The sequence below is a fragment of the Coccinella septempunctata genome, chromosome 5 (genome assembly GCF_907165205.1).
Source record: "Coccinella septempunctata chromosome 5, icCocSept1.1, whole genome shotgun sequence".
NCBI lineage: Eukaryota > Metazoa > Arthropoda > Insecta > Coleoptera > Coccinellidae > Coccinella > Coccinella septempunctata.
Genome location: NC_058193.1, coordinates 22,056,273 through 22,075,504, shown reverse-complemented (window position 1 = coordinate 22,075,504; position 19,232 = coordinate 22,056,273). Strand labels below are relative to the sequence as shown.

Here is a 19,232-nt window from a genome sequence, read left to right as displayed (position 1 = left end):
GTTTGTGCTGGTTTATCATGTTTGGAGCATGATATTTTACGATTAGCGTCATTGTTACGATCAATTTTTATCGCCTGTAATAATTCGTTTCAAAAAAGGTTCTATTGCATTACGTTTGACACGTATCACGAATTTTAATTTGTTGTGTTAGGTGAATTTCATTAAATTCGTGCGAAACTAAAATATTGATCTTCTTAGCAAGTCCAGGACGATTTTAATTTATTGTGTATGATAGATTCACCTTTTTCACAATCTTCTAGCACAGTTATATGACGATTCAAGCTTTCATGTTGCATTATCAATCTCATAAGGTCGACGAACATAACGTTATCAATCTTTCAGTTAGAAATCTTCAGAACGAAATTTTTTGAAACCAAATCGGACACGTGTATTCTGTTGAATAATCAACACCATACACTTCACATATTTTCTTACCAGCTTCAGGTACTTTCTTTCCTTCATAAAAATAAAAAAGTAAAATGTGTCGAAAATGTTTATTATTGCACTCCATTTTGAAACTGACCGCAAACTAACAACAAGATCAAATGGAATTTGTTTGCATATCAACCCAAGGTTATCGACTACCAAATTCCAAAAGAAAAAAATTCAATAATTCACAAAGAAATAGCGAAATAAACAAAACACTATCTACTGGTGCAAATCGAAATCACGATTACTAGCCAACCCAATATTGAGTACATCATATTGCATTTACTGAAGAATAGTCCTCATGAATAAATTTATTGACGCTAAATAATGTGTCGGAGTTATTCCTTCAGTTCAGTTGATCTTCTGGATGCCACCTCTAATTTTCGTGTACTCCTTAAAGCAGTACGGTTCCCGAAATGAACCTTGGCAAAAAGCTGCATTAGATGTGTTAACTAGAGCCGCAGTCAAATCGATATCTCAGAACTTATAATTGCATTTTAAGCTCACTTAGCCGGAGTGAACGCCTCCAGAAAACTGCTTTATAATTCCGTCGGCATAGCTTGCCAAATTGTTAAGTTTGGGGAATAATACCAAACAACTTCAGTTGGTAGCCCTGCAATCTAAAGTCGTAGACGTTCTCTAGAAAATTATATAGGAGACGCGATTGTTCCACACGGCTACGGAGGAAAATGCTCCGAATTTGTCTCGTTAGTGGCGTAATTTGGAGTTGCCTTGTTGGTTTGTATTCTGGAAAATTCAAACTCCGACGGTTATTATGGAGGAAATGATATCTGAGAGGCAGACCGCATGTTTGGATTTCAAACTCTCGGATAATACGAAGCGGGAGTCACTTCAGCCATCTGAATTACGCGTCTTGTACTTGGATTCGTAATGTCATTACAATGATCGAAAAGTCTTGTTCATTATTGTGAATAATGAACCATTAGAACCACATAATGATTTATTGAAAGATATTACATTCTAGTATAGTTATTTTTCAGTGTGGTTCTTCTTTCAATTGAAATTCTATTCTGAGATGAATTTTTTATGGATCACAAAAAGTCAGAAGAATAGTCATGAACCATATGTGAAATTATCTGAAAAATAATTATATAGGTAGTTCTGGTTGCAAACCTGAATTATTCTTCAGTATCTCCAAATTTCTAGATCTGCCACTGCGATGCAAATCACTGTCTTTGTTTAATCTTGTTGAGTTGTCGAAGAATTACATATTTCGAATTTCATTGAATAGTCGTAAAATATAATGAAGTAATTTAATATTTCAAGAAAATCGATGAAAGTAGCTAGATCGAAGTGTATGGTGAAAAAACTTTTATACTCACTTTGGGTGCTGCCGATATGTTTGTAAATATAACTAGCTGCATTCTTCCGGTTAATATTATTAAATTCGAATATTGTAAGAAAAAATTCCATAGAAAAGTCTTCTCTGGCGTGTGGCTTGTTCGACTGAGATTGTAACATTTGTTGATATTCATATCGACAGGAGCTAGGCATCTGAAAATTTGTATTTTTGCATTGGTGCCTTACTTTAACTGTATAAGTGTAAAAAAATTATTTATTTAAATCGAACATACACAAATATACAAATATCTGCATATCACATTGTATATGAATATAAAATAATAAATACCCATTATACTCAGTAGTGTGTATGAAAATGTTTTCAAATTTTTTTAACTAGAAAACCAGGTTAATTCAAAGATTATTATTATCATCATTATTCAAATCACAGTTGCCGTAGAGGTTAAACTTATGTACTCTGCAATAAGAATTTATTAAGTACCACTTTCACATTGAATGAATATAAATTAACTCGTTGAAGATTAGCGAAAATGTAAATAGCAAATGGAAGAAGAAAATGAGAACAATTGGATCAATTCACGAATTAGATAGACGTAGAAAATGGACTGAGCATTCCCTATTCAGCTGTACAGGGTGGGCAAAATTCGTTGTCTACTGAAGGGATCTTGAGAACTACAGCAGCTAGAAAAAAACGGATGACACATTCTCTCTTTTTTCCTTACTATTTCAAATCTGAAAACAGTTCCAGCCCAACGGTCATAGATTTTGAGTTATGAACGAAAATTGAGAAATTGTCATTTTCAATGAAGCTGAATAACTCGCTTATATGAACTCGTATTCGAAATCCGTTGTTAAATTCTACAGGCACTTTTTTATGAGGAATTCGAATATGATATCAATAAATTTTTTGATCCAGTCATTTTCGAGATACGAAAGGGATTTCTGATTTTTCAAATGTAAACTATAGTTGAAAGTTCCTTCATCTTGCTGCAATTTTTCTGCTGATTTCAAAAATGTATCATATGTTGCTATTCACATGAATATTACACGAGAAAAAAATTCAATACTTTTTCCTACTTTTCGATTCTCTGCTGAATTATGAGTAGGCTGGGTTACCATAGCAACCGTTGCTATGCATATGCATTATATTTTGTGAACCTGAGCCTCTATGATTGAAATCACGGAGTGCTGAATAAATATTTCGATGATTAATTTGCCATCGTTTGTTCTCGCGATGTTTGGCATGCTTATCTTATGATGGTTCACAATTCGTACACTACCGTTGACAGAAGTACCTATTTCTCATCATCTTACTTCTGTAAAAATTATAATTATAGATAGCTATGGTATTTCATTTATATTATTACTAACTCTTGAAGTTTCTTTCATAAATAGAAAAACGATAATTGAATATTCTTCAGTCGGTAATTCCTATCGTAGAAGGTTGAGTTCACATATAAAATTATGTGAAGTTCATGAACGATAATGCATTTTCAACGGTCGCTATGGTTACGCCAGCCTACTGAAAATTCAACACTGAATCGAAAAGCAGGAAAAAGTATCGAATTTTTTTTCTTACGTTATATTCATGTGAATAGCGACATATGATACATTTTTGAAATCAGCAAAAAAATTGCAGCAAGATGAAAGAACTTTCAACTATAGTTTACATTTGAAAAATCAGAAATCCCTGTCGTATCTCGAAAATGACTTGATCAAAAAATTTATTGATATCATATTCGAATTCCTCATAAAAAAGTGCCTGTAGAATGTAACAACAGATTTTGAATACGAGTTCAAATAAGCGAGTTATTCACCTTCATTAAAAATGGCAATTTCCCAATTTTCGTTCATAATTCAAAATCTATGAAGGTTAGGCTGGATCTGTTTTCAGTTTTGGATTAGTCAAGAAAAAAGAGCTAGAGAATGTGTCGTCCGTTTTCTTCCAGCTGCTATAGTTCCCGAGATCCCCTCAGTAGACAACGAATTTTGCCCACCCTGTACAGTAAATATGGCAGAAAAATGGCACAAGCAAATGTGCGGCCAGTAGTTGTCTTTCTCTAGAATTCTGATTGGTCCACACTCTCATCTATGTCCAAAGAAAATAGACAAATTCTCTCTTTCTAGAGGGAGACACTTTCATTCGGATATTGCTCAATCCTTTCTCCATATTTATGATTCCTCCAGACTCAGAGTCTAGTTTAACCTCTGTTATATCTGAACCATAGAGTATAACTCCGGTTTAAATTGTCATTGACAAAAAACTTCAAATGAGTAGCATCCACCATTTCTTTATTTGACTCACAACGTCGAAATTCTGTAATATCAAGAAGGAGATCATTAAATCTTCCAAAATATTCACAATATTACGTAAAACACATTAGATCAACGCAACATGAAGGTAAAAGTTAATAATCAACACGTTCGTGGGTTGAATTAAGATTTAAAAAAATTTAAATGTATATAATTACCTCCTCGTCGAAACACATTCTTGATTGATAGGTTATATAAGTGAATTTCAATGTATCCAATTTGAAAACATCTCTGTAGAGCGAAAGGAAAATTTACGAAAATGGTTGAGTAGACGAAAATTTGATTCTATTGGTTCTTCTTGATATATTTCAATTGGATGATTCGATCTAGAAGAAATTACCAAATAACGTTTTGGTCAAATATTTTTCATTCATTCTTGAAAATATATAATGAAAAGGAAAGGTACAGTATTTTTGGACACAGCATTTAGAGATTCTCGAAATCTATCTTAATATCCCTAGCTTTCCACAAGCTTCCTGCTTGAAACATAATCTATTTTACGATTTGCCAATCGGTGTCAGGATCAAATTCGTGTTTGGAGTCTTGCACGTTTAGTAAACATTCAAAATACTCCAAGACTCCAAACAATAAGTGTATTTCTCACTGATAGGATGTTATCCTTTGCTGTCTTCATGGAAGATGTTATAATGTAGTGAATAGCTTTCATGATATGATTAGTTTCTTCCTGAGATGTCAGAGCTTCGATATTATAAGGTACTCGAACAAATTTTCAGAAAACCTACTGAGAGTATTTTATATTCATATACAGATATTACAATGTTGAATTTTTGTAAAATGGTAATGGCATCAATTCGAAAGCAATCCGATGACGAGGAAAACCCACTGAGAGTATTTTATATTCATATACAGACATTACAATGTTGAATTTTTGTAAAATGGTAATGGCATCAATTCGAAAGCAATCCGATGACGAGGATACAATTTGTTTTCTTGTCATATTGATTTTTTCCTATCTATTGCGATTGTTGTGAAGGAAGTTTCAACTCGTAAGTGATGTTCATTTTTCATACATTCAATTTGCAGCATAAGAACGCATCACAAACATCAGTCAATATAAAGCTATAGCTTCAAATGAAATTTCATATAATATGAACGTCGTGATAAGCTTCGTCGTATTCCAGTCGAGATCCTATCAATTCCTTTGTTCGCGCTGTCCCTGTCTTCTTATCTCTCGGCAAACTTCATGTAATCACAAGCAAATTTCGCCATACTGCTGGTCTATTGATCAAACTTGAATGATTAACACAATCAATAGGAAATACACCAATTCTCGCATTATACGAGGTTGGGCATCTCTGTAGACCGATACTAATCTTGCAGGAATACGGGATAACTACTAACATAAACAGATATCGAAACGTTGATAACGCCTAAATACGGACGTGTGTATACCCTGCTGTCACATCTTAATCGACCATCACATTGTGAAACGTATCACAAGCGATTATCGAATTACGGAACACTAAACGCAGTAAGTTTATGTGAAAAACAACAGAATTTAAGCCGAATAACTTTCAGATCATCGGACAAATTCATTGTATCAGAATATTCTAATACAAATATGCTTTTGAAGGCCCCGAGGAAAATAGATTTCCCAAAATGCACACCCAAGAATTTGCAATCAAAATCCTTCAAATCAAAATTGACGTGCTTCAGAAGAACCCATATTTCGTAAAATTTCCGCAATAAAATTCTGGGGCAAGTACGGACCTGGATATCTTTTTATATCATTGAATGAAAGTACTGCAGAACGCAGTTTTTCTATCCAGATCAGTATATACAGGATATCCTGATATACAAGATATCCAGGAGCGTACTTGCCCAAGATACGTCGAATATCAGTCTATATATTATTTAAAAAAATAAAACTGGATTCTGGAATATTTTTCCTCTCATAGTTCATTCTTCCATCGAATATGGGAGACCATGTTCACTATCAAAACCCTGTGAACTATCAAAACCAGTAACCTTCTTTGAATTGTTGGGTGAAAAACCTGGACGACATCCCGAGAGTTAAAGTGCTCGCGAAGCTCTCCATCTTAATCGAATTAGTCGTGAGTTACGGTGAGGAATTTCGAGCAAGGGGTTGTTTAACGTTAATTATTTCAACCCGGTGGATTACTGAGTACTGCGTATATGCTTGATACGCGGAGGTTACCTTAGCCGCATCATAATACATGGTGTCTGTATACAAATGCGAAACTCTCAGGGAGATGATTCCTCGATGAAAATAAGCAGGGGTAGTTCTTATAATTTTTTTTCGAAATCGACCTCCCTGCCAAGATACAGCCTTCGGAAGGCGATGGCTAGTTGACAGTTTTTAATTTTTTTTACGGGTTCTAAGAAACACTTAGTCATAAAACTATACATAATATGAAGCAATAAGTATTTGTTACTCACACAATTATTTTAGATCTAATAACTTTATTGTTATGGCTCGGCCAACTCCCATCCAAAAACTAAGAATGTCTGTCTCATATGATTCCATTTTTGTTTTCGATTGTTGAATAATCACTTCGGAATATTCTAAACTAGCTCAAACCCGCGGTTTTACTTGCATAATATTTCATTCTAGAACGCTGGTAAAGATATAAGAAGAATAATTCAAGAAAGATAAAGAGCATAAAATCAACAAACCTCACTACGAGAACTGAAATCAAAAAGTAATAATAATCTATAATTAAAACAAAAAAATTAATAACAATATAACGAAAACCCCCAAAATGAAGCAAACTTAAAACAAACTCCAATAAGGGTCGGTCATAAAAGCCTGAAATCAACAGCTTAATTCAGGACTTGTTTATAAAAACATCGATATTTTTCCTCACTTCTTGATTATGCTGGAATGAATTTTTAACTACTCCTATAACTTCTTTATACTGAAGTGAAATTCACATCAAAATGGGACATCAATTCCAGTGTTATGTGAAGACAAACAAACTCACAGATATTTTCATATCATTTATTCATTTATTTAATGAAATAAACGGGTTATACCCTTTTGTACAATAATAACAAATAACACGAATAACAGTGTGCAACACAATGAAATGGACGAGATTTACAAAATATCTCGCAAAAAGTTGGCGAAAAGCATTTCATAACAGTAAACAACACACGTTATACAAAATTTAAATTTAAACTGAGACGAAACTCGAAAGGCAGAACAAAAGAAAAGTAAAAAGAAAAGAGTCTCAAAACTTTAAAAACAAAGTTCCCGCTACAAAGTTCACGCTACGATCGCCCGACATATTTACATTTGAAGTTGAAATAGTTTACAAGAGTTTCACAATATGAGTTTTCAAACCACGTAACGTGTTTCGCTATCACAATAACATCTTCAGGTGGGTGAATATAAGTTAACCTACTTAAAAAACCATTTTGTAAAAATCGTATAATCTGTTTTAAGTTCAATTATGGATTTTCATCGGCCAGATCAATTTAATAATTTACAGCACCATCAATTATAATTAAATGACATATTCTGCAAACTGGGTGTTAAAGACACGAAAAACATCAAAACACGAGAACGACTAGAGCGGATTGTCGTGGTGAAAAGAACCAAAAATAAAACACTTCGAAATATGGAATTTCAGCCGAGTTATTCAGCGAAATTGTAACATCAAACTACAAGAGACTATTCGCATTAAATTTCTTTCCATTGTTGAAGCCAAATAGGTAGAAAACTCGCTACGAGTCTACTTAATAAGGCAATGTGTATAATGGGAATTTAATATTGTCGCGAAACGTTATTTATGTGACTAAGGTTCCTTTCTTTGGGATTCCTTTATGGTGCCTCGTTCGTATTTTCATTCCGGAGAATGATGTTACAATAATCACTTCCCATATATCATTTTCTGGCGAATTGTTATGCCAGGATGCTGTGGCATATTGTTATCGGAAAATACCAAGCTTAAGGTTTCATAACATGTTTTTCGAGAAACCTGTTTTCCACTGCAATATTCGTTTTCACTTATTTGTTGCTGAATTATTGGAATTGAGGTTTACTTTCTCTATTCGAATAACTTTTGAAAGCTCCTGCTGTAGTACTTATCAGTTATCATTTCCCTCATTCCTGTCGTTCGTTCTAAGCACTCGTTCACAAGGAACGTAAGCCTAATGGAGGGTTCACAATAATGAACGTATGCCGAACTCGACTTCGACCATGGTTTTCGTCTCATTTGACCTCGTCAGATGAGCACAATTCAAACCTCGACGAAAATGAATCGAATTTATAGCCCCTTTATTCGATCTGCGAGAACACACTAGTGACATCTGATAGGAAATGGGGACCAACTCAATTCACTTTTCTAACTATCAGAGCGAAGATGGTAGCTTATATCCTCAATTGCCTCTGATTTAATATCAGCGGGTGTTATGTAACTCAATTTATTACGTTTATTAATCACCTGCCAAAAGGCGAGACCCATTTATGATTTCGGTCATCATGCCAGTTATATAGGTCTCAATAGAAACTCTCTGATTGTATGATATGGAAGTTCCAACGAGCGTAGAGCTCACAACTGCTTCTCAGTTGTGTATGTATGAAGTAGGCACTGGCTGAGTCGACCTCAGTAAAGGTGCCTACAGATTATTCTGACGTGACGTGGGAAAACGTCATAATGCGCATGTTTCAAAAACATAACATACGATTCTGCGCAGGAGCGTTGACATGACGTGGGAATGCACGTCCCACGTCACGTCAGAACAATTCGAACGCTTCCGCACAAAACCCTATGTTAGATTTTTGAATTATGCGCATTATGACGTGGTCCCACTTCACGCCAGAGAAATCTGTAGGCACCTTAGAATTTCATCAGCCAATTCTAGGATGAGACAGACGAATCCCAAAGGGTGCGCGTCATTTTCGACATAGCACGATCTCACCCAGCGCCATATATCATTTTCATATCAATTTTATATTCAATTACAACACAACGTTTATTAGCGGAAGTTATGTCAATTTTATTCAACTAATTGGTCATATAAATCAAAAAATATTTGAAATTGCTTTTTCAACTCATCTTAAGTACTTTGACAGTTTCATCGCAAAAGAAACCTCCAAATTGTTTTTTAATTGTACAAAAATTAGAATCGTGATTAGGAAATACTTACATCCCCTGAAAATAATTCGGGTGAAATCACTGAACCTCCTATTCCCGATTTTCGATGTTTCCACGAAACACTGTAAAGCTTCTCCTTCATCGTCATCTACAACCTACCTCTCAGCTCCTACATAAATCCGTTCCTACAACGAATAACATAATATCCACCTCATTTAATTCAAATCGTCTAAAATATAAGTGATGGAAGGAAGGATATTATTATGTTATGAGTCTCAAGAATATAAACCATATGATAATTACCACGAATAATTTATTCTTCAATCTAGGAAAGAGCAAATATGCTAGAATATGATTCTCACTTAGCGTTGACCAGCGAGGAAGGCTACATGCTAAATTTCACACTCCTTATATACACTGTCATGGTAGCTACCATCAGCTGAAGGGATATATCAAAATACATGAGGAAGCATTTTTTTGTTAGGTGCACCTTTTAGATTTAAATCTAATAATACAGAATCTTTAGGGTCTGGCTCTAATTATCAAAACCGTAAAAATTGGGCTCAATTTGTTTTGGTTCGCATTTGAGACAAGCCTAGGACAGTTCGTAATTGATTCGAAGTAGTTGAAATAAATGAATGTGCTACTGTTTTGAACCGATCTGGAACCATCCTGAAAGCGAACCAAAACAGACATCTAGTGTAAACCTAGTGAAGTAATAGTTGTTGGCATGGAGACGACGACGAAAAGTTCTTTTATTTTATGAGGTCCACACTTTTTGCAGTCATGACTACAAAGAAGGTTGAGAATTGTTTTCAACAGATTGGTTCCTACGCACACAAAGTAGTTACTATGATATTTAAAAAGTTGCATATTCAATAACTACAAAATGAAACAAATATTACGAGAATCACTCGACACGTTAACTTCAGAATCGAGAAGCACATATTTTGGTTACCTTTACTATTTTGCATGTTCCACCCCAACGCAGGATAAGCCAGCCTTAAAGCAATTTGGCTAGGGAACAGGTGCCCAGTAACGCATCATTGTAAGGCGTCCCATTCCTACAGACATATGCCAGTTTTTTCACTATACAGGACTATTTTGGCGTGGGAACGACCAGAAATCATTTCCTTGAACAGAACGTCAACGATCCTTCGAGGAAGACACATTCACCTGATCATTGAAGCTTAATATCATCAACCTCTCAAAAGCATTTTCCACCCATGAAGCACATAAGATAAAAGTGACAGGAGGCATTATATTGAGAAGTTGAATCAAGTCTTCTAAGTGATTTACTTGTCTGCCTATAAAACAACGCCTATTGCATTAGGGATGGTAATCCCTTCTCAGGGGTTGATGATATTGATCTCCAGGTGAATTTGTCCTCGAAAAGGGAATTGATGTAAACATGGTGAAGATTTGGCCAGTAGTTAAGGCGCCAAACGATTTCGTATAGTGGTAATTTGAAAGATTGAGTTGCAAAAGTGACATATTAAGCTTCAAAATGATGTTTTTCTCTGAAAATGTTCCCTATTGAAATTGTCACAGGGGTAGTTGCACTCCTTCGTATGTATTGAACATACAAAATGGCACAATTTACTAAAAATGCCCTCTTTATGTGGAGGACGACTCGTCATTCCTCCTTGGTTAAGTTTATTTTCTAGTTTTCCAACATGCATCCCTTTAAATCACACACATCCTTCATATAATGCTGTAGTAGCCGCATATCAACAAAACGGTGTATTCACTACCATTTTTGGTCTTCAGATATACATATCTTTTTTTGTGAATGCTATTATGTAATTATGCAAGTGGTGTTTAAGCAGAAGTGGTAATTATCATTGGTTTGTGTTCTTCAAACCCCACCAATCGAAATATCCCGCGAATTTTACGTAGACTAGTGAGCTTTCTAGAGGTAGAACATGCACGATACTGATAAAAGAGAGGGGGTTTGAAGTGAGTGATTCTCTTTCAGCAATATCAGCGGTCCAGGCGGCTACCCTGTGGAAATCGACGTCAAAGTCTCCACCCCCAGGTACGTTGCCACTGCCGAAATGTGATGGAGCAGGGGGCCCTGAAGATCTTTTCAAATCCCCTTCTGATGCCCAAGAATCAAGTTTCTCTTACTTTATCCTAAGTATTATTGTTTTTGTGTTTTTCCTTTAGTTTTAGTTGCTATCAACAGTTTCGGGAAAATATCTCATTATTATATCATTTCTTCTACTGCCCTTAAAGTATTTTCGTATTATTTTGTTTTTACTTTGTTTCTGGCCCCCTGCGCCTTAATGCGGCACTATAATTTGCGCTTGGTGTCGTGCTGTATATACCACATCACCAGTCACCATCACCAAACCACCAACAGTAGTGATCCCAATGCGTAGTTTTCCTACGTAGATAATTAGAGTTCCCAAAGTTCTGTCCCACTTTCTCTAGTGATGTAATTCTTTCTATATTGTTTTGTAGGGGCTTCGGATTCATCACCTTCACCGATCCAGCTAGCGTAGATAAGGTTTTAGCCCAGGGCACGCACGAACTAGATGGCAAAAAGGTAGGTGCAATACTTCATCTTATATTTTTAAAATTAACCGGACATTTTTGAGAATGTTTCCACAGCAGGTCCTTTCGTTTGCATAAAAAGTGTAGCACTTTTCTACACTCGATTTTAGTTTTCGTTTGCTGATTGAATTTACACCAGTGTAGAGGAGGTGTAGTTTATCTACATCTCCATTTGACTATGTGTAAAGAAACTACACTTTCTCTACACTGGTGTAAATCAAATCGAGTGTAGAAAAGTGCTACACTTTTTATGCAAACGAAAGGACCTATAGTGTTTCACGTAAGCCGGTACCTGGATTTTGTGAATTATTCATTCAGCAAAATTGAAAAATGAACAATCAGTATTAGTCCTAGAGCTGGCGACGAAAATCGGCAAGAGTTTCGTAATGCCTCATAATTAAATGTTAGTGTTGAGGGTGTACATGAGTCAGCACCCACTCTCAAGGTCAGGTAGTGGAACAACTGGCGGCGACGCTCTTTGATTTATGTTAAATTACAATATCCGCAATTTGGGTGACTGCTGACTACCTCTGTTCCACTGATATGTGTTCTGACTATTTTATTCTCGATTAATATATTATAATTGAGCAGTAAATGCATATTCAGCCATTACAAATCTCTTGAAACGGCATCGTTATGCAGGCCCGGATCTACGTTTTTTTCTGACCGGGGCAAAAATTCATGATGACGCCCCCCCCCCTTCTAAGGTTCGTAGGAAAAATCTAATTGCATATTTCGTCATCGCTTCCAACCCGAGTTATTTTTTTCACTAATTTGAGGTCGTATAGATTACGAATATGCAATTAGATTTTTCTTAAGGTGTGTACTTTGGGAAAAAAATCCCTCTAATTTTTTTCCCATTGTTCCATCGAAAGTTATTTTTTTCCCATTGTTCCATTAAGGCCCAGTACTTTTACGTGCGAATAACTAAATTTATTCGATAGATAAGTCTTATTCTTAGGATAAGTAAAAATGCAGTCTTTTCACTTTCAGATAGTGTTATTCATGGAATAAAAATGTCATTGAAACTTAATAATAAGAGTTTATTGTCATAGATCGAATGTCCGTAAGGTAAATGTCCCGATTGCTGACACTGTCCCAATATCGGACAGAATTAATTCAAGTGAGCATAATAACGAATCAGTTCAAGGAAACGACAGAGTCTATGCATTAAAGACATCTACAGTCATAATCTGAAATCATCCACCAAAATCTTCAGTGGTACCAACTTTCCTATACTTCATGCGTCCATTGGAAAAGGCGGTTTGCGAGTGACAGTGATTTCAGTGTTTTATCTTATAGTGAATGAGGATTTGCAGACACTTTCCAGGTACGTTTCTTGTCATAATATATTTTATAATCGCATGTTCTAATGTTGCAATAAGTTTTTCGGTATCTGTATGGTATTTTCCGTTGAAAAACTAACGTTTGTATGTTATAACCTAGAATTTATAGAGGTGTCCGAATTAGGGACACTAAAAATTTTCAATATCTAATTCGGACATAGAGGGGTCCGAATTAGGTTTACATTGAAATTTTCTTATGTATATATATTCTACAATATTGACTAGTTCAAACACAGCAATCTCTTTGTTTGAAGAGTTTACTGCGAAACAGACATGGTAACCTAATTCGGACATGGGTGTCCGAATAAGGATATGATGTGTCACAATTAGGTTCACCTTCTCTAATACAGGCTTCTCCAACTTGAATGTTTCAGAATGCCCTCAAAAAAGAATAAAAACTACTCACTGGATACGCTCAAGTTGGCTTTGGAAGCTATAAGAAATGGAATGCCGGTTAAGAGAGCCAGCAGAGAATTCAATATTCCTAAAACAACGTTGCATTCAAAATTTCATGGAAAATATGCCATCAATTGTTCTGCTGGAGCCCCAACAATTTTGACCGCAGAAGAAGAGGGCACATTGGTCAAGTGGATTATTAGTGTAAGTCGAGTCGGTTTTCCTGTAGACAGAAGTCAATTATTGGATAGTGTACGAATGTTGCTACTCAAGAAGAAAAGAGAGAATCCGTTCAAAGACAATCGTCCTGGAAGGCATTGGTATGAAGGTTTTCTTCGCCGACATCCGGAAATCACAAGAAGAATGACGCAAAACCTCGTTCATTCTAGAGCCACATTAACTGAAGTTCAAATCAGAAACTGGTTCAAGGAACTGGAACAATATTTCCATGATAATAATCTGACCGAAATTCTTTATGATCCACGAAGAATTTATAATGCTGATGAAAGTGCGTTCTTCCTTTGTCCAAAGGGAAAAAAAGTACTGGCAATGAAGGGCTGCAGAACAGTTTACAACCATACTGCCAATGATGAGAAAGAATGCATAACAACACTCATCACAGGTATAAGACCCTAATTGCTATTTATTATACTTATTTTATTATTTTACAGGAAACGCAGCTGGAGATTTGCCTCCTCCAATGGTCATGTTTGCCTATGAACGCATTCCTCAGAGCATAGTAGCACTAATGCCTGATAAATGGGGCTTAGGGAAATCTGAATCAGGCTGGATGACCGGCGAGAGTTTTTTTGAATACGTCTCCAATATATTCCATCCCTGGCTCATAAGGAACAATATACCATTACCAGTTATATTTTATGTGGATGGGCATAAATCACATTTGACGATGCATCTAAGTAATTTCTGCTCTGACAATGGAATAATTCTCATAAGCTTATTTCCAAATGCAACACATATGCTTCAGCCAATGGACGTAGGTGTTTTTCATCCATTGAAAAATGGCTGGAAAAATGCAGTCGCAAGATTCAGAGTGGAGAACAACAAGCAAAAAATCAGGAAAGAAAACTTCGCACCACTACTGGCGACTACCATTAAAGAAGTTCTCAATGTTAGGATATTACAGAATGCATTCCGAACATGTGGTTTGTTTCCATTCAATGCGAATGCTATAAATTATTCTAAATTGGTTTCTGCTGATGTAAGTCAACCTGAGCTAGCTGACAATGATAACTACCCTAGTAAAACCAACGAGATTATCGGCTTTACTGAACAACATCTGAAATTCATCGAAAGCTTCATAGAAAAACAAAAACTAGTGGAATTTGAAACTTGTCTATCCAAACAGGAAGAATGGACAGGCAACATTAAGGATGATAATCTCTACATTTTGTGGAAGAAACTGAAAAACACCGTTAATGGGAATTCTATAAATACTCACCAGGAAGAGCAAGAAATAGGTAACTTACCTGACAATACCCTTGTTTTAGAAGGAGATTGGATTGAAGAGATATTGAATGCTAGTAATCAAATTGAAGAAGTGGAAATGGAAATTGCCGAAACTTCCGTTACATCAGGAATTGACGAAAATGGATCAGTTTCACCAACAGAATATAATGCAGCAGTTAGCAATGCTGAAGGTCAAGAAAAAGCCAAGAGAGAGCAAGAGAGAGGAACCAGTATGCATGTTAACTCTTCCAATTTCGAAAGTGTGAATGAGTGCTCCGAAGAGCTGCCTATTACGAACCAGGCAGGAATGGCAGAACCTAGAAAACATGCAGATCCTGATCAAGGAATGGAAAAATCTCCAGAACAAATTGAAAAAACGTCTACCAGTAGCTTACCATTTCAGGTACCATCTCCGTTTAAATCTATTCTATTTTGGCCCGAAAATAAAAGAACTGAAAATAAGAAAACGACCATAGTAAAAGTTCCAAGTGTTGCGACTTCGGAACAATGGAAAGCCTATTATAAAAAGAAGCAAGAAGCTAAAGAAAAAAAGGAAGAAGAGAAAGAAAATCGTAAACGACAAAGACTAGAGAAGTTGAAGAATAAGCAAACGAAGACGAATAAAAGTTACTTAAATAAATATCACGATGGCAAAACCGAAGAAATAGCAACCAGTTCATCAGAAACTACAAATAATACTAAATCAAATAAAGATAGAAATTTCAAGGTTGGAGATTACGTGGTTGTGGATTATCTGGATATAAAATTTCCTGGGGTGATTGAGGAACTTCAAAAAGGAAAAGCATTTGTGAGCGTGATGACACAGAGTGGAAATAATTGGAAGTGGCCATTAAAAAAAGATATTTTGTGGTACGATTTTGATGAAATTTATGAAAAAATTGAGGAACCGGTTCTATGTAACAAACGTGGAATTTTCACTGTTGGAGAAATGAAAAAGTTCCAAAGTGTCTGAATTCAACGAATTATTCGTTTTTTTTTCAATTTACGCTCATTGAAATATATTTTTCTCAAATTTATCTTAAATTATTGCTTTGTTCAGAATAAGGTGATGAAATTCAGCATTAGGGACCATGTCCAAATTATGGTCCCATGTGTGTCCGAATTAACTACTGAATATGGTTTACCCTGTCTGAATTAGATTCACAAACAGACAGGAATAATAAATATTTTCTATTAAATGTGTGTATTTTTATTACTTCCCAATATTGAGAATAATGTATGAAAAACATACGTGCATGTGTATATGAGGGATTTCGTAGTGAAATGTTTAGGATATAATTTCTGCACAATTTGTTAATCAAGATTTGTCTTAACCTGTCCGAATTTGGGACATTTACCTTACGTCATTATTGGTTGAATTTTTTAGATGCTTGATGTATGGTTATTCTTTGTGTGATTTTCACGAAATATCTGCTTTCTAGATGGAATTATGACAATTTCTACAATGCGGTGTATTATATGTATAATCAGTGAAAAGTAGTATACAGTGTTTTCATAGAATTGTTATTCCTCAAATAAAATCATCTGAAAGCACCGAAATAAGGTATCCTTCAGATAGGAAATCATTTGACAGATACTTATTCACATTGAATAAAATTTATTCGAAGGTGAAAGTAACGGACCTAATTTTGTCAAATGGCACACCCTGTATATTTCTGAATATTTGGCTAGCTCCTTTTCCCCTGATTTTGAATATACAGGGTGTACCAAGTTCGAAGGCCTATTAAACGTTTCAGGAGAACTGGACCTATTTGAAATCTGAAAATTGGGATTATGATATTGTTCGACATTATCTACTTCAATTTCAAATAGGTCCAGTTTTCCAGAAACGTGTAATAGGCCCTAGAACTTGGTACACCTTGTTTAACATATGTATGCTCTGTCTCTTTTATTCTGAGTACCACAGATTCAAATTGTAAAAACCACCTGCCAAGCTCAGTAATCAGTTTTCAAGTGGTAGGCTGCGATAATTCGAAATGCCTTTTTCCTACTAGCGTTTCGAAAGTATTACTTTCCACACGCATTGACGAGAAAGTAGTACTTTTCCAAAATCGTGCTGAAAAAAGACCTGCTATTCACTTTCAGCACGCCTACCACTTGAAAACTGATTACTGAGCTTGCCTCTGTGGTACTCAGAATAAAAGAAAGAGACCATACATATGTTATATATTAGAAATCAGGGGAAAACGAGCTAGCCAAATATAGAGAAATATACAGGGTGTGCCATTTGAAAAACTCGGTACATCTTTGAAAAATTATCGATCTTACCGATTTCCACCAAAATTGGTGTTTTTACTAAATCGTGGGCATAGATTACGAATATGCAAACAGAATTATGCTCAGTGGATTAATTTTTAAGTAATGGTCTATAGAAAATCGGAAATTTTGGCCCTTAGTTCCAGATGAGATGGGGATGAGTCGGTAATTCCCCAGGCAAAGAAATTACTGCTTGCGACGCAGTGTAGACATATCAGATCTTTCAAACTATTTCACCCAAGTGTGGCGGTCATTCGTAGATGACTGAATAATATGCAGTTAATTGATCCCTCATTGATTTTAAAGATTTTAGGCATAGTGTTGGTTTATCATGTTTCCATTCTACAGTTTCCATTTTAGCACTAGGAAATTAATATTTTCCGAGAAAATCAAAAATAAAATTTTTTTAACCTCTGGTTGATTTTGGCGCCCCCTTAAGCTGGCGCCCGGGGCAAGCGCCCCGCTTGCCCCCCCCCTAGATCCGGGCCTGTCGTTATGGCAGCAACTTTTGCTGTCCCACCACGTTTCACTAAAATGAGGTCTGACCACTTTCTCAAGTTTTCTGTTCTATAAACTAGTTTAGCGGTAATTTACAATTATTACAAATGTATCTTGAGTATGAGTATGAGTATATAGAGTATGTTGTAATTTTACATACCTACATCAAAGCGCGTTGACGCTAGGTGTTCCACTACCTGACCTTGAGAATGGGTGCTGAGTAATGTACAACCTCAATACTGAATCATATTTAATTATTATCCATTACAAAACTCTTGCCGATTTTCGTTGCCAGCTCTCGGACTATATGGCAGTATTTTTCAAGGGATATCCAAATGTGGTATCGAACATAGGCATGGAAAGTTACTGCGGAAGAACTTTTGTTCTAAAATGGTTTTGTAGCTTTTCGAAGTTAAATAGTATAGAAGCAATCTTTTACTATTAATTTCTTCTTTTGAACTTCCAGTTCCTCCGAAAACAGCTGAGTTTTTCTCGCACAATATATTGAGAAAATTTAGCTCGTATTTTCTGAATACTCTATCAACTTTCAATTCGGATATATGAATAAAATGGATTGAAGTGAATGGAAAATCACCTGCATATTCAAATATTCGAATTGAGAATTTATTGAGCATTCATAAAATACGAGAAAAGTTTTTCCAAGAATATTGTGCATGAAGAGTTTTGCCGTTTTTCAGGGATACCGAAAATTAAAATCAGAAAAAAATTTACTGAAATTGTTTTATTTAAAAAACTAGCAAAATTTGCAAAAAAAAGTTTTATATGATTTTTTCCGTAATAACTTTTTATGTCTATGTTCTATAATTTTCCTGATACCATAGAGCGATAGCCCGTGCAAAATACTACCACATCGATAGTTAACTTTTCAACGTCCAGTTTCATAATCAAATTTAAAGTCACTTTAAGCTTAATGTTTCCTTTAGTGTCATTTTCAGTAGAGTTAGAGGAAGCTTCAAAATTAAAGAGACTTCAGGTTTGACTATGAAACCGGCCATAATATTCCTGTATGAATCAGTCGCAAAAACATACTGTACAGGTGAAATGATTGCCTTCTTCTGGAGATAGTGATCTGATGGTACTGTTTTTCAAAATATTTACCAAATTTTCATTTGTTTTCATAAATTCGCATCAAAATTCATGAAGTGGATCGAAAATGACTCACTAGAAAATTGTCATTTTAGAACGAAGACAGTATTATTCAATAAAACCCACGGAGAAAAAATACTATACCATTGTTTTCAGAAACTGAGTAGCAAGTTAAAACTCCTATCAATTATACCTCTTGACAGGCAACAAGTATTCTTAGTCCTCAGATTTCTGAATGTGCGTATTGGAGGATTGAAGTAATATTCTGAATATCAGCAGAAAATATCTCGAAGCGAAGGTTTTTGGAGTAATTTCCAAAAAATAATCTTATGGATTTTCAATCACCTTGAGACAACAAATTGAACAGATTTGAAAAATGCATGACAATTAAACATTGAAAATCACAAATGAAGTATATGAAAGCAGTAGAGTG

General features: G+C 35.3%; 2 protein-coding genes across 4 annotated transcripts in view; both read left to right on the top strand.

Annotated features, from left to right (window-relative positions):
* LOC123313385 (RNA-binding protein Musashi homolog Rbp6) overlaps positions 1-19,232 on the top strand; it is a 1,061,117-nt gene that overhangs the window by 607,630 nt on the left and 434,255 nt on the right. For 2 of the 3 annotated variants that reach the window (XM_044898254.1, XM_044898251.1), the window contains exons 4-5: positions 11,128-11,187; positions 11,616-11,700. In XM_044898254.1, the coding sequence (XP_044754189.1) occupies positions 11,128-11,187; positions 11,616-11,700 (145 nt within the window). The remainder of the gene's footprint in view (positions 1-11,127; positions 11,188-11,615; positions 11,701-19,232) is intronic. The other variant, XM_044898252.1, reaches the window with a different exon arrangement.
* Positions 12,785-16,269, top strand: LOC123313384. The gene is made up of 3 exons (XM_044898250.1): positions 12,785-13,038; positions 13,429-14,072; positions 14,122-16,269. The coding sequence occupies exons 2-3, from the start codon at positions 13,430-13,432 to the stop codon at positions 15,888-15,890; spliced, it is 2,412 nt and encodes an 803-aa protein (XP_044754185.1). The 5' UTR covers positions 12,785-13,038; position 13,429; the 3' UTR covers positions 15,891-16,269.

What these genes read in the sequence shown, in the direction of transcription:
- LOC123313384 (XM_044898250.1), top strand. Translation starts at nt 13,430, where the DNA reads ATGCCCTCAAAAAAGAATAAAAACTACTCACTGGATACGCTCAAGTTG. An exon ending in CATAACAACACTCATCACAG is followed by an intron (nt 14,073 to 14,121) that starts GTATAAGACCCT and finishes ATTATTTTACAG; the next exon opens with GAAACGCAGCTGGAGATTTG.